General features: G+C 38.1%; 1 protein-coding gene across 3 annotated transcripts in view; it reads left to right on the forward strand.

Moving 5' to 3' along the window:
• SYT1 (synaptotagmin 1) overlaps positions 1–16,768 on the forward strand; it is a 338,139-nt gene that overhangs the window by 244,829 nt on the left and 76,542 nt on the right. For all 3 annotated transcript variants that reach the window (XM_066183296.1, XM_066183295.1, XM_066183298.1), the window contains one exon: positions 4,715–4,899. In XM_066183296.1, coding sequence (XP_066039393.1) covers positions 4,715–4,899 — 185 coding nt within the window. The remainder of the gene's footprint in view (positions 1–4,714; positions 4,900–16,768) is intronic.

Below are 16,768 nucleotides of genomic sequence, written 5' to 3' on the forward strand. Positions count from 1 at the left end.
GATGATTAGTATTTCTCAATTCCAGCATGCTATGGGCCTCTTTTGCAGAATGATATGGAAGCTGTCATCATCTGATAGTCCTTTCCTGTTACAGTTTAAATGGGGTCTCTTAATTGCTTAATTGGGAATTTTTGGTGAACAGTATTTTTGGTATGGGAGTCTTCATTTTTTAATTCATCTCTTCTCTTCAGTTCTTCATTGACCTTCCCTATATTTGTGTTCTAAGTTAGTAAAGTTTCCTCTGACATTGCACTCAGAAAGGGAAAGAAATCATTAGGATTAAGGATTTTATTCTCTTTCCCAGACTGCAGCACTTTGATGCTGTTACACATTTTGTGACTTCCCGCTTAAAGACTTTCCTCTGCAGTCAAATGTCCTCCAAGGCATTTGATAATTTTAGATCATCTAACGGAAATGTCAGTTTTAGACCCAAAGCCTGTACCTCTCCAAGTACTTTGTGTAATGCCAAGTAGGGATGTCTTTATATAAATGACAAAATTTGTAGCTCTTAAATTGAATAACTCAGTGATACATCCTTCCCTTTGAATCTAGCATGCTCAAAGGACCAAAATTTAATGACAGGTTGGGACTCAAGCTGTACCTAGTGCAGCTCAGTAGAAGCAAGTCAGTGAAATGAAGCAGTCAGTCCTGAGGACTTGAGGTTTGTAGGGGCAGTGCTTTGGATTAGGTTTGCTCTCTTGGGCTGATTGCCTTCTGCAGTTGGAGCATCACTTGATGACCTCTGGGGACAAACATTCCCACTCTGTACATTGTGCCCTCACAGATCGCTGCGGAGCACGAGTACAAGCATGATCTCCAGGAATGGTCTGGATATAAACCTTGTAAACAGACTCCTAAGCCCAAACAAAAATGATAATCTTAGAGCATCATAGTTGCTTTATTTGTGAAATGTATCAAGTGCATCAAATGACCCATAATATGCACACAGCTCTGGCTGTCATCAGTGGAAGGAAGCAACAGAGAGGGATAAAAGTGCTCACTTTTAGTTGCATCTATGTCTGACTGTTGTTCAGCATGAGTGAAGTATGCAAAATTGGTACCCAAAATGCCTTGATTTGACACATTCTTAGAGCTTACTCCTTTCAGTGCCCTGCTGTTGCCCAGGAGTAAGCCATGCATTTCTTTTTCTCTACACTCTCCTTTTACAAACAGGCTTCATTCCTGCATTTCTGACTGAAGTCCTAGAGCATACTCTGGACTGGATCAATAACACTAATTCAAGACCTTATTTACTAACTGCTACTCAGCAAATCCCCTCTTATAGATTTGTCTTAAGAGCTTTGTAGAATCACCAAATCACGTAGACATTCATGACAGCTTCTTCAAAATAAGTATTCTATATTTTCCCAGAGGAGTAGAACAAAGAAAATAGCACTGAAAAACCAGAAAGTTTACACACATATTAATTTTCCTTAAACCAATAGCTTTTGCTTGGTTGGATGGGTAAGTATTGCTTGTTTCAAAGCACCCCCTTGTGCAGGTAGTTGGTAAGACAAGTTGTACAAGAAGCTTCTGGCTCCCTGACACCTTGATCCCTGGGTCAAGATCTGCATTTTCTAAGTCACCCACCCTGCTTCGTCTGCCACAGAGGTCTTTTCTTCAATGGTTCGTGTCCAGAGACCTCCTGAGGTTTCGAATTGCTGAGCCTGGTCAATCTGGTATCATGTGGGTGGAGGTAATCTTCAAAATATAGGTTCCAACTGTTGTCCACTGGTAAAACATAATTCTTTGAAAATTTGATATAAGCTAGGGTAAATTCTAACTGAGATTAATCAATATGAATCTTCAAAATGAGCCACTGCATGAACAGAAATTTCTTACGCTGTTGATAAGATTTTTGTAGATACTAGTCACAATTGGTAAACAGCGGCCTGAAAAATAAAAGGCTGCAGACTTGACTCTTCCAAATTGGCTAGTGACTTCAGTCTGTCCACTTGGAGATGACTTTATAGAAAAGTAGCTATTTGAAATCTTATCTTTTTCCAAATTTAAGGCTCCTCTGGCAGCATCATGAATTGGAGAGCACAAGTAGAAAAAAATCTCCAAGTCTTCAGTAATTCTGGAAAATTTTGTCATTATTATGTAAAGTGATTAACATTTTAAAATATTTTAATCATGCTTTTCAAAGGAAACTAGCATCTCTTCAAAGCCAATGATAACTGTATGTTTCACTTGTCTTAAGTCTATTATTTAAATGCATTGATTGGACCATCTCTGTCAACAATGATGTTCAAATGAGCCATTTCCTTGACAGAGATAGTACGCTTCTATTGGAAAAAATAATCCATTCCTTTTTGTTTTTTCAAGCTTGAATTTTGCAGGGGTTTTGTAAATGTCCAGATTTTGTGCCACCCCAATTTTTTTTCCTTCAGTGCTTATGCTTTGTTTAATATAAAAAGGAAGTATATTTTCTCCAAAGAGAGAAGTAAAGAATTCTGCATAATGTCTCAGATTCAATGATCATTTAATTGCATCACAAGAGCTATTGGGTGAAATTAAGTTACAAACAGATGAGAGCAGACAACACATTGTAAAAAAAAAGCTGAGGTATCTGCAAGTGTTTCGAATGTTCTCCAAGGTACCCTACATTCCTCATGCTCCAGAGAGAACCAAGGCAGCAGTGCCAGAATACCACCTGATACAACACGTTCAGCACAAAGGCACTTGAAATCACTACGTACACAAGCTTTTACATCTGCAGGATGCATATGTGTTTATCCTATTAATGCCTACATTCCCTGTCTCCTTAACCCATTGATTCTCACAGTTAACTTGATGTGTTCCTCTTCTCTTACGTCACAGAGTGGCATCTTGCTGGCAGAACCCCATCCCATTATCTTGCTGCTCCCCACATTCATGCTTCAGGCACTGCTGACAAATCAGTGAAACAAAAAGCTGATTATTTATCAGCTTGAATATGGGCACATCATTCATTTCCTTTTGGCATAACTCCTGTGGGTTATCTTAGATGCAGTGTTGTATAGATGCTGTTTCAGGTGCTTAGTGTCTAACTGACTACACATGTAAGGTTTAGAATTTGAGTAGAGCACACAGTTCTTGTGAAAGATCATGGGTTTACATTTCTGGGCGCTGGGTGAAAACAATGTAGAAGAGTCAGTTGTGCTACAAAACGGTACTATACCAGATTTGAAGACAAAATTAAGTACTAATGCATGAAATACAGATTATAAGTGTGATAAGTTCAAATCTAATGCAACTTTAACTGCAGAACTGCTGCTGCTGACTTCATAAAGTACATCGCATAAACAGCTGTTAATCTGTTCACCATTTGTCTCTTATCATTCATTTGTTTAGTAATCAGTTCTCATTTGTTCTACATATGCTTCAGCTTTCCTTTTATAGCAGTTGCATTTAATGAACAATTGGAGGCACAAAAATATTACAGAAATTATTGTTTAACTATTCTCCTGCATTTTTATCTGCCATTAGGGTCGTTTGAATAAAAGTTTGAAAAGATGTTCATTAAATATAGAGTAAGGAAGGTGTAGATGCTCTGTCATCTTCCTGAACTGGTAATTTCTAGTGGAAGTTCCAGTGACTATGCCTTGCACTCCTCTTAGCTCCTTAGGCAATTAATTTTCTCTATTTATACTGTCCATTCCCTTTTGTGATTCACTGACGTCAACATGTCAAATTTGATTCGCTTCTTGGCTTTGCTCTGTAGCTCTGTATCATATTAGAGACCTTTAGGTAATGCACTGAGTATCTTGCAGACCAACTGAGTGCATTTCAAGATTTTTAAAAAATGACAGTTTGCAAGATTTAAAATTTTGTCAGGTGTTCTGCTTAAATGTGGGAATCAGTGGTCATTAAAGCTGATTTGTGTGAAGATAATTGCCTTCTGGAGTACTTGTGTTTAAGTGTCATCTGAATTGCTTCTTTCCAAAAATTCTGATCTTTAATAAGAACATTTTATGCTAGTAAGTGTTCTCTCTTATTTATTCATGCTTCAGCCATGTCCTGCATCCTGAACTTAATGAAAAAATGTCACACAATCTTTTGTTTATAGGAGAGTGTAGGTGAGAATATAGCTGTGTGCTGAAACTTTGCTAGTGTTAAGGGCATGATGCCAAATAGGACAAATGCCGGTGGATTGGACAGCCCTTTGTCCTTCCATGGTCAGTCTTCACTGGTGACCTTGACCTGCAGCTATTGCAAGGAATCTGTGAATCTGTCAAGTACAGCAGTGGGCAGAGGAAAAGGGCTGTTCATTAGAACTGACTGCTTGGATCAGATACCATTCCAGGAAAGGGAAATTTCCAGTCAGTTCCACCCGATTCAGCCACAATGCCAGGTGGGTTGGGGAGATGATTAAAGAAAGAAACAAGTAATTGCTTAAATGTGCCGAGCATTTTACAGATTGCACAGTGTAAATATTTTGGATATACTGTTTTCAGATGGTTGATGAATCAAAATAGCTGCAAGTGAGTTTGATATGTGTCACCAGGCTTGTATATAGATAGATATGTTAAATTGGCATTGTATGGGCAAATGCTCAGTTGGGAGAAATATATAAATGATGACAGAATATTTTAGAAAGGATCTCAGGTATTTCTGCAAGGCATTTTCATTGAAAAAGGCTTAGCTGTGAGAGAAATGTGCTTGTTTCTAAATTTAACCCTACTAACAGTTTACCACCTTCTTTTTGTGTGTGTGTCTTTTTTTCTTCCAGTGCCACCTTGGGCCTTAATAGCCATAGCCATAGTTGCAGTCCTATTAATCCTCACCTGCTGCTTTTGTCTCTGTAAGAAATGCTTGTTCAAAAAGAAGAACAAGAAGAAGGGAAAGGAGAAGGGAGGGAAGAATGCTATTAACATGAAAGATGTTAAAGATTTAGGGAAAAGCATGAAAGACCAGGTAAAGTACCTCTCCATTTCCTGAACTTCTGGGTTGCATTTGAAGGTTTCTTTTTGATGTGTCTAGAAAAAGCTGTGCTTGTTGTCTCAGTAGTGGCTCTGTGAAGAGTGGACTGATTGACAGCATCTCCTCAGTGGTATCACAAGAGATGAACATGGGTGTGGCATCACTGATGAAGTAGCTAGCCAATTTCCCTGCTCTGCTAAAAAATCATGAGCAGGCATATAATGACTCATCCTAAAGGGACGAGTTTATCACAGGTATCCTGCTTGCTTCAAAAATGGAGCAACTGTGTGCAATTTTTACTGTACCTTTTTCAAGACCCAGTACAGTGTTTGTGTATCTTACTAATGGTATTTCTGAGATTGCATGATAAAGAAAAGTAGTTGTGAGCTCTAAATTTCTTTTTACACAAAAGTTCGGCTTTTCCTTTCAGAGAAGGAAACAATAGTATAGAGGCAAAAATGAGAGTTGGAAACAAGGGGAAATAATGAAAAAGGAAAACCACAGGGACATTCGACACAGTGATGTTTCGAGAATTCATTTTGTGCTAGAGAGGAAAAGATTAAACATGACAGGCTATACTTGGAGCTGTAAGGCAACTGAGTAACTTGGAGAAGAAGATTAATATAATGCCCTTTGAGAGCATCATCATTTTCATAAGGGTAGAAAAACTTGTCCTTCAGATCTGCCTGGTGGAAGAGAAGCAGAGGTTACTGGGCTTAATACTAAGGGCCACAGACCTTCCTGAAAGAAAACAAAGGTTTTTATTCACGGGATTTTAGTAATGCTCTTCCTGGAGCAAACTGTTGGGAATTAGTAGCAGAATGACGAAATAAACATGAAGTATCTGTTTGTTCTCAAAGCTCAGAGATTTCCTAAGCTAAGAAGACAGAGGGCTAGATTTTTCAAAAAAGAAGGACTGAAGAAATTTAGAGAATTGCTTTGCAAACCCTCATTAAGTAGGAGCAAATAATTTTAAAGATGTTGCATAGTCACATCCATGTTCCCAAGACTGCTGGGGAAGTTGTGCTAGACCAATACAGGGGTGATTACCCAGTCAAAAAGAGAGGATAAAAACATGTTCAGGAATATGGAGATGATTCCACAAGCTGGGATCTAGTATAGGAGAAAGCTGAACTGAAGCAGGTTGGTCAGAAATACAAGTCAAAGCTGGGAACCCCAGAACTAAGGCCAGCTGGTCAGGGACAAGATCCAAGGAGAGAATCTTAAAGCATGATAGCTTAAGAGGCACATGGACCAGTCCAGAACAAGTGGTGAAATGCCACTGCTCAGTGATGGAACAGCCACCAGTGTGGCTCATCAGCAGTCGTAAGAGTCCTGGAACAGGTTAACATGCTTTTCCAGGCACGTAGGATGTAGTAGGGGAAGAGTGAAATTAGGAGAGTGGGTGAGGAGGCCTTACAAGTCTGATGACCAGCTGCAATAGATCATGTGAGAGGAGTCAGAAAGGAGCTCAGGTAAGTGCGGGGAAATAATGAGTAAGTGTAGAGCTATCCAAGCTATTTCCAGTTTCAGTGTCAGGGACAAGAGGACAAAGAGAAAATGCTGGAGACCCTTACATCCCCATTGCAAGTGGAGTACTTTGGATACTGCACTGGTGTGCAGTTTCAACCTTGGTTTCTCCTGGAGATACAATGCTTCATGTGCCACACTGGTGTACTGGAGTGTGTGACACCAAGACAAGACAAATTCACTCCTGAAAAAGCATTCTCAGTACACAAAATCACTAATGTAGATGGAGGTATTCCAAGGTTAGAAGGATTAGTGAAACTGAGCTCAAAACACATCAGAGAAGGAATTCTGGGTTCTCCCTTGAAGAAGATATTTTGCTAGGTTTGGTTCTCCGTATGATGAATGTGAAAAACCTCCTTAAAGCACTTTGTTTTAGCATTCATCCCTGTATTTGATTTATAGACTTTGTTCTGAGGTATTAATACTAAGAATTGTGAAATATTTCTCTGTCAATGTATGAAAAATTAGATCACCAGTTTTGGGTTATTCTAGGCTACTGTTAGCTAGCTCCTCTCATTAAACCCAGAATAATTTGGAAGAACTGCTTTGATTATGCTGATGGAAAAATTTCTTGAGAACTTTTTTATGTCCTGCTAATGGTAACAAACCTAATACTTTGTCATAGGATAAATAATGTGCAGTTTGTTGATTGATATTTATGTGGAATTTGTTCCATATCATGTAAGGCCTTTGTTGTATTTACAATGTATTATTAAGTGTTTTTAATTATATTCATTAGGACCTGGATAAATGACCATGGATTCTTGGAAAATAAGTATTTGAAATGCAAAATTACATTATTTTATTAATATTGAGTTCCATTTGTATCTTTTTAATGGGAAAATTTGAAAAAAAACCTGAATCCTGCATTTAAAATCTACAAAGAGAGCTCAGACCTTTAAAGTTTGCACAGATAGGTATTTTAAGATGATTTCATTCAAAATACTTGGTATAGCTATTTAAACCTACATTTTCCTGGATATTTTGGGATTTAACTAGCAGGTTTTGTTTTGCACAGTTGAACCTAAGGAGGGTAGATTCACTGTTGATGTAAATGTCAGACCTTTAATAAGTAGATCACCAACTCTCCAGCCACCTCTCCTCACTGTCTGGGATTTCAAACCCAGGCTAAAAGGTTCTTAAATTAGCACCTGAACTTCATTTCTAGCAGTCTGACTGTGTACAGATTTTAAGTCCTTGGCATTCAAGTAACTGTTGCCAACTTCATTCTTAATGCAACATTTTGGCTGTCATGTTTTTCTCTATGATGTGTTTTTTATTCTAACAGTTAATCTTGATTTACCAGTGCAGGTTTTAATATACCTAGCTGAACTCAAGGCAATGCTAAATGTAGCGTATTTCAGTTAAGAGAACTGAAGCACTTCATAGGCCCTGGCATAAAACAGAAAGGGGAATAATAAGAATGCCTTTTGCTATTCAAAGAAGCAAATTGTTAAAAAAGTAATTGAAGAGTAAGATGTAGGTCTAATGCCATTATAAAGGGCAACATACAGTAGTAATGTCAAAAACTGAAAAACCTACTTCAATCATTGTTAGACCTGAACCTGCAAGTGCTAATTACTTCTGCCTTCAGCTAAGAGTGCATAATAGTAGTTGCTAGTCATGTGGCATCTTGCAGGATCTTAGTTCCCTAGGCACATGAAGTTGAAAGAGAGTGCCATTTGGTAAATTGAAAGTAACAGCTCCTGGAAATATAATTTTAATCTTAGTCTGGATTTTTTTTGTTAAGGAGAAGTTCTGAACTATTTTTATTCATGTGCATTCATGCCAAATCATTATAGAGCCATGTAACCTGGCATGGTTGAAGATCGTTTTGACACAGAGACACAGTCAGCTCAAAAGTCACACATGATAGCTAGATATTACAGAAAGGGGAATAAGTTTTTTTTCTCTTTTGGAATATTTGTGCTTCAAAATATTCACTTCCCTAAACACAACTTCAAAAGAGAAACTGTCTTTATATGAAGATTATCAAAAAATGTAGCTAAAATGAGGTAGAATGGGAGGTGAATTGAAAATAAGGTTAGGTTTTCAGTCTTGAGACCCATTTCCATTGCAAGCAAGGCTTAGTTTTTCAAGTCAAGTATACAGCTCCACCACGGACCACTGGGAGAATTAAATTCCTTCTAGGGAAGGTAAAATTGTTGATGAATGTACAACTGTAAAAAAGGTCATTTCTCCATGTTTTTTTCTAATGTTTGTGTGTGGATGTTTTAATTTTTATTTCTTCCTCCTATGTCCTCCTTGTCTATGTTTTGTCTCATGACTGTTCTGGATTGTCACTTGCGGTAGGTTTATTTTGCTATTTGGACGCACCTAGACTTAAGCTCTCATGCATAGTCTCCTGACAGCTCTGTCTCCTTAGCAGAGATGGACATGTAGTAGCTTTGATACACACATCAAGAGGCTGAACTAAATTGATTGGATATTTTTTGGTTGGATATATATTTGGGGGGAGGCTGGAGGAGGGTGGAAGAAAGGAGGTTGTCATTCTTGCTATAGTTTAAATATTAAATCAAACTGTACCAGAAAGCTCAAGTTTAAAATTGATTGGCACATAAAAATTACTTGCTAATTATATTTTCTTTTTGTATAAATGTCAGCATATCAAAAGTAGACAGAAGCAATGTGTATTTTTAATGTCTTAGTTTCTAAGTGTTGCTAAAATGACTGCTATCTCATGAAACTTGCTGTGGGCTCTCACATCATCTCAGTACAGTGCTCACCCATTAAATTCTTAGTGTTCCATACCAAAGTTTTTTAAGTGGTCTTAGAACAGATTTCTGTTAGTGCAACCTAGTGACAACTGGCACTAGTTTTTTTGTGAGATCTTCCCATCATGGTTTTCATCTTCGTAACTTTCAGTCTCTACTAATGCCCCTGGTGGCTCCCACTACTTTTTTTTCCTTGGGGGGGGGAAAAAAGGCCCTTAAGACTCTGCTTCAGAGGTGGTGTAATAGCTTCAGATTTATTAATGCACTGGTACAGCAAAATTCTTTATTAAGCTCAGCCTGTGGGCTAAGAAAAGAAATACACATAATCATTTCAGTCATCAATAGCGGCACTGCGAACTTACTAAAATTTTAGCCCTATTACTTCGAGAATAATTGTTGTGGTCTGAACATTTTATTAGGTCACGAAGCATTTGTAGAAAATGAGATTTAATAGTTCATCCCTTTCTCATTGTATCAGGCTAAAACACAGTAACTAGTGAAGAATTTTTGGCTTACAGTATGTGTGTTAGGTGAAACAGGGGATTTGGTATTAGGTGTATGTACTGCAGCCTGGAGTATGAGTAGTATGTTCTTGGCTCTGCTACTGACTTCCTGTGTCCTTCAGTCAGCCATCTGACTTCTCTGTATGTTTGTTTTTCCTTTATATAGGCCTTCCTTTTACATTGGGGTTATGCACTAACTTAATCTGAATATTCTGATTTATGTTCCTCTCTAAGTAGCTGATGTTATAAAGTGACATGACAGTGAGAGCTGCAATTGCACGCAGCCAAATGTCAACATACAATGGGGTTTTTTTAGATTGATTCACCTTATGATTCTAGCTGTTGATCATCAAATGCCCTTGCCCTCATGTAGACAAAAATACTGACAGAACAAGATTTTTAGTATTAGGTGCCCTAAAATATTTCGGAGTTCATTGACCTGTCCGCCTGAAGACAATAGCCCAAATGAAGTCAAGATAATCCACACTGTCATCTAGAGAGCCTGGACTTCATTTGAAGCAACTCAAGCCTTTTTTTGCCAGAAAAAAATCCAAGAGGGTCTTTCTGAGTAACAGAAGCTCTGTTGCTGACAGTGGTCTTTTCTTCTGCAATATTTGATTACATGCTTGTTTGTTTTCCCCGTTGAATGCCTAGAGAATAGTGAGTGAATTTATTCCACAGTGCTACCTATCTTGGTGTCAGCATGCCAGTTTCCATTTGTTGTCATCTTCAGCCTGTGGTGGCATTAATGCTTACTATGGCTTATCCACAATGCAGTGAGACATCCTAATTCACACTCAGAAAGATGATATGCTGCAGAGCCACTACAGGACGAGTCTTCTTAGAAAACAAGCCAAATAAGTTTACTGTGGCAGTCAAAATGGATTGGCTGAGTCCTGTTTATACATTAATTCAATCTCAGCCTTGACCAGTTGTCCTGCTTTTTCACCTGCCTCAAGGACAACTGTGCACTGTGCATAAAACTTCCTGAAAAATGTGAATAACGTTTATGGAAATAAAACGTTATAGATGAGTGTTTGTGTTCTACAAATAGGTTTCCTGTAAAACTCTTTCAAAATTTAGATTTATATTAGACTTCAGAAGCCTGAAAATATGGCAGCAGTAGCTCTGAGACACAAGACTGGACTTATTTGTATCCCCGTCTCCTCCTCTCAGTCACTTCCAAGAAAACATGGGAGCTTGTTTTGTATGCTTCCGGAGTTTGTTTTCCTCCTTCATTAAACTATTTTTTTCTGTAAAGTAATTAATTAGTTACTTCTTTTTTAATCTATTGTACTGTTAGGGTGATACAAAGATGCAGATTCTACTAGTTGTCTTACGTATCTTGTTTTCCTTATTGAAGGTCTTACTAGTGGAAGCTTCCATTTTCGAGGACATTTTTTGCATTTTCTTGATTAACAGATCATATTTTGAGTTCTTTATTCAAGACCAGAGTCTGCAAGTTCCTATTGGAGTGGCATTTAGGAAGTATGCAATTAGTCCTTAAATTAAGTGACTTGAATCAGACTCTCAAGACATTTACCTATATCCACAGACTTTATAGAGAGCTAAACTCTTACATTATGTCTGAAGTTAGTGAGAATGCATAATCTACAACAAGAACAGCCGTTCATATTAATGAGGTATACATTTTTTAAAAATAAAAACTAAAGATTTGGGAATATTTAATAGTTTTCTTTTTAAACAAGGGGATTTACTCTTACAAATTGACAGATAATAAATATGAATAGCAAGCAGCCTTCAAACATGAGAATATCAGGTACTTCATAAAGTCCTATTTAGAAGATGTTCAGAGGATTATCTTACCTCTTTTAAAGGACCTAAGCCAGTAGAACAGGTCTGTGCCAACTTTCTCTCCATAGATCAAAGTGGCACTCAGTAAATGATGTCTGGCTTTATTTAGGTTAATTTTCACTATCAAGTTCATGTAGTCCTAATTATATAGTATGACAGATTTTTCAAACAGAAATAAATGTAGTACTCTGAGTGGTCCTCCCAGGTCAAGGAGCCAGCTCTGTCCCAAAGCACGCTTCTATCTGGCCCAGTGCCATTCATTTGGGGAGGATGAAGAACAATTGATGGAGCAGCATGCACTGGCCAAGCAGCCTAAAGCTGCCTCCCACTCACAGCCTGCTGCTCAGTGCAAGCAGGCGCTGCCTGCCATATGGCAGGTGGGGGCAGAGCACGGCAGCGTGCTTGCAGGAGTGCCTGCTACTTTTAGTGCGCACACATGGGCCCTGCTTTCAGAGCAGAGCCCTGGCCCAGAGGATGAACTTCCAAAATAGGCTTCCAGGTTGAGATCAGATTCATCTTTTTTCAGCCTATAAACACTGGCTACAGGTGTTTATAAAACATCAAAACCATGTTGATTTATGAGCTTAACAGCTCCTATATAAATGAATGTATTCATATTTTACACTGAACACCTTCAGCATTTTCTGTATTTTTCTGTTGCACCAGATTAAGTTGGTATTTTAGTACTCAAACAGTACAGCAAGGTCTTAAGCTGAACATGATGACCTCATGTCATAGAGCTCCTAAAGAAAGAAAACCTTTTGAATAACCCAAGACCATTTAAAAGCTGGATAACAAGCAAGGAAGTAATCAAGCAAGTCAAGGCATTGCATGCTGAACCCAGCAGGGTTTTTCTTGTTGTATACATCAGTGTGGCCCTCTGCTAGTATGTGAGGCCAGCATTCTTACAGCAGCAGTGGCAAAGTAGATTTCACAATGACCAAAGCCTGGCGCAGCCACTGGAAACCCAGGCACAACATGCTCTTTAAATTAATTCATGGAGAGAAAACAGATGCCGAATGAATGAAATGTTGCCTCTCCTTCTGAGGGACTCTGATAGAGAACATGTTACAATTGCAGGGTTGTCTGCTTTGTGATAGGGAACCAGACAGGAATTTTTAAAGGCTTTTGTTTTCCCTTGGGATAAAAATTGGCCAGATCAGAATTAGGGTGTTCTTGAATGGAAAAGATATTGATAAGAGGTGCACCACTGTTAGTGGAACAGCAGTCATTTCTAGTTGTGGATGAAAAATTGCCTTTCCAATAAATTCATTGTTGGACATGGCACAGAACATTCTTGCTACAAAATCTTACTGTTTTCTTTTTTCAGCTCACCAGGCGTTGTACAAGCCTGAGGACTGGGCATCATCCAAACATTAAAACAGTATTTCCTTCACCATTCCAAAAGAAATGATGGAGGGGCAAGTGGAGATGGATATCAGGACAGCTGTATGCATCATGCAGCTAACAAACTTACAGGCTGACACCGGTGTTTTGTTTTGCTTCCCAATGTCTCTCCTTCTTGCTTAGTGGTAGTTTGTTTCCTTAGAAGTGAGGCTGTAGACCACCCCATGAACAGGAGGAACCCTAAAAACTATGTTAATGAAAGCATTTCTTTAAATACAAAAGTGAAAGACACTTTGCATTTTAAATGGTTTACAACATAAACTAGCCATTAGCAGGATGTGACTCAGTCGTGATTGTGGCCTCTGCCTCTCAGTAAAGAGGCAAGCAAGTACACTTGCTGCCGCAGCAGCTTTGTTACATGAGTCTCCTACCACTTTGCTTTCCTGAAGCTTCTGCACACGTGGAATATGGAGGCAACCAACAGAGCTACTGCCCTTGCAGAACCTCTCATTTTCTACACATAGTTTGGGGTGGGATTATAGTTATTTTAAGCCCTAGAATCTCATTTGTGATTGATAGTAGTGGGGCAAACCTAGTGACAAGGTGCAGGGATTTTGGTGGAGCTGAGCTGAAAGCAAGGGATGTTTGCAGTGTTCAGGATGCAGTGTCACCAGAGAGAGGCTTTTGTCAGCTAGGGGAATGAGAGGGAGAAAAAAAACCAGGAAGTGTAAAAACCCACTACAGGGTGTGCAGTTTCAAAAGGATTGAAAATTAGGCATTTTCTTTAACAACTCAGAAGAAAAGAGGAGGCTGCAAAACCACTCTTAATAACATTATGGAAGTGAAGATGCAACCAGCAGATTGAACAGTGGATCTCAAATTGCTGTAATTTAGCTCTTTCTGTTGTAAGAACCACTGCAGTGTAATGGTTCTGATTTCAGTAGAGAAAGATTTATCACCTTGAAATGTTTGTACTGGATTAACACTTTCTTGGTACATTCCTACACCTGCTTACGTACAAGCCTATTTTTGACATACTTATATGCATTTGAGAGGACAGAGATGTTTCACTGTTGTATGTTTCTGCATATGTAATGCAGAAATGAAGAAACTGCTTGAGTAAAATTCATGGTCATCTCAAATTAGAAAAGATAAATCCAGTCTCTGGCACAATGCAATTATGCATTTCTATTTTACATATTTCATAGAAAAAATATTTAAAATGTCATGAAGTTAAAGAAAATGTTGGAGAAGACAAGTCTTACATTCCTCTGCATCTAAATCCAGTCTTTCTGGTTACAGTTTATCAGTTGAAAAGGCTTGAGGAAAAAGCTTGTTTATAATTAAAAATATTTCATTGTTTTTAAAACAAATAAAATATAGCTGCTTATTTTAATTGATTGTAGCAATGCAACAGTAAGATTCGATACAGTATGATGCAGTATGCCATAAATGGAGGGTTGTAGTAGAATTCCATTAAATATTGATCTTTCAGAGAATCTCAATAGAAAATTAAAATCCCTGTGGGGTGTTTCAAGTACTTTGAAGCAAACCAATTCTTCTTCTTCTTTGGAACTCAGCAGCTAAATCAAACATGAGAAACTTTGGTGCTTCTTTTGACTCAGCTTCTTCCTGAAGCATTAGCCTCTAGTTTGAAAGCAAATTCCTCTCCTAACAGTAAAAACTATTATTTAGAGACTGTTGTAGAGATTATTTGTCTTTTTTTATTCTCCCCCCAGTGCCGCAAACTTGTCCATATCCAAACACTCTTTCTTTCCTTGTGCTTTTTCTTAGTGGCTCAGTGTTTCTGAGTCAAGGTCAAGAAGAATCATGCTGCTCATCAGCTGATGTCAGTAGTGTACAGTGTTTTCCATCTCTCATGGAAATAGCTTTCACCTTTCCAATAGGCTCCTCATAACCTGTGAAGACAAGTTTCTGAACCATACAGTGTTTTCTTAACCATAGAGTGTTTTCTGCCTGCACTTCAAAACTCCCTTGCAAGAGAGATGTTAGCATCCCATTAAATTTTCTGTAGTCACAGTAAGAACATTTTTCACACTGAGCTACCCACAGCTCTGTCACCTGGACTGAATAGCTTTGCAGAAGAGAATGTAGTTTTCCCAGAGAAAGTATGGATATACAACATTTGCCTTAACAGACTGTTTACAAATTCCTCTTATTTGAAAATTAGCATATAAGGTTCTTTTTACATTCTCACTTTTCTCCCTGGGGAATGGCCATAGGATGTTTCCTCTCAAAGAAAATCCAGGTCAAATGTAGATGGAAAAGCAGAAAGTCCAGTACTTGTCCCAGGAACACTAATATACTGGAGCTGTATATCACGCTTTTATCATGGAGTCCTCATTTAGGTCCGTAGTGGGATGATTGAGAGCAGTGGATCTTAGAGTTAACTTCCCACTCTCACTTACTATTTCCTGTTTTCTCCAGGCTCAAATAAACCTGGTTGCTTCATATGGATTGAGTCACCTTTTTTTTTTTTTTTTTTTTTTTTTTTTTTTTTTTTTTTTTTTTTTTATGATCACTAAAACGAAACTTATTTTTATTTACTGAAGGCAAGAGAGTTTGGCATAATCACATCACTCCATATTCTGAAAATCCCATGTATGGTCTGCCAGAGAGCCTATCAGTTTTCAAGTGTCACACTTCTTGTACTAACAAAAATGTTGTTCCACAGTCAGGGAACTTACTAAGAGCTCGGTGATAAAATGTCTCAAATTAAATTGCATTTCAGGCAGTTCCACCATTCTGAATAGAAAGGGTTTAGTTTAGAAATGCTACTCTTCCAGTCTCACAGGTGATTCTCTCTATCACTGACCTTTCCCACCAATCTCATGCAGCTACAGTGTAATTTATGTTTCTACTAGAGAGTCCATCATTCACTAACATTCAGATGTTTACCTGAGACCCAGCTCCTCAGCTTGCAAAAATCAAAGCTGTTGGATTGGTTTCATTTGAGCTTTGCCAACAGAATTTCTAGCTAATTTCAAAGGTAGAGAAATTATTGCTTAGTATCATACAGTTTTGAGTCTGACCTTTTGAATTTAGATCTGGCTTCTGGAGAACATTTTCTACTTCAGAGATGAATCTTCCTTCTTTCCAAACCCACACAACTGTTGTGTGGCCCTCACTGTGTTCAAGGCTGAGTGAGAATGTTAATACTTTCATGTTTCTTCTTTCCCTAACCACTATCAGCTATGTATATAGCTGCTCTCTAGCCTTGCTACCTTTTCAGAGAGCTCCAGCAGCAACCTGTTGTTAAGGAATGCTGTAGGTTTCCTACAACACAAAAAACCACAATTTCAGAAAAATTACATTGCAGCAAAGAATACATCTTATTCTGGCACTTTGTCTGTGCAAGTAGAAGCTTCATATAGAAAGAACCTTCATTCAGATAGGGCTCTTACAGACAGACAGGGCTATTACTGTTTACTGTTACATGCATATAACAATTATGGATGACTGCTCAGTATTGATTCTTTATTTTCACACTCTCAACTTTGCTTCCACATTTTCCACAATTTTTGACTATTTGCCCCATCACTTCTGTCTATTTTTCACTTCTTATCCAGGAAAGAATCTGTTGGAATAGGCTCTACATAGTTAATTATGGTTCATGTGGTTTAATAATTGTATGGATTATCATTTACACAGTGAAAATACTTCTGCTTTCTGGTACAGGAAAAAAAATTACATCCTTTAGTATTTTAATTATGTATAAAATCTAAGATAACTGCTGTGTCCTTTAAAAAATAGGCTTTATGCAATAGACAAAGCTTGCAAGCAGTTCTGTATTTCTTTATTTTTGTGTTTCTTTCTATGCAAACTAAAATCAGCTTGCAATCAATTTGGTTCAGCCAAGCTTTATTGCGAGAATGAATAAAAGGAAATTGGTCTCGGGAGGGAGGGAGAAGG

This window comes from Chamaea fasciata, unplaced genomic scaffold (assembly GCF_029207755.1).
Source record: "Chamaea fasciata isolate MVZ Bird 193981 ecotype frontalis unplaced genomic scaffold, bChaFas1.0.hap1 SCAF_5, whole genome shotgun sequence".
NCBI lineage: Eukaryota > Metazoa > Chordata > Aves > Passeriformes > Sylviidae > Chamaea > Chamaea fasciata.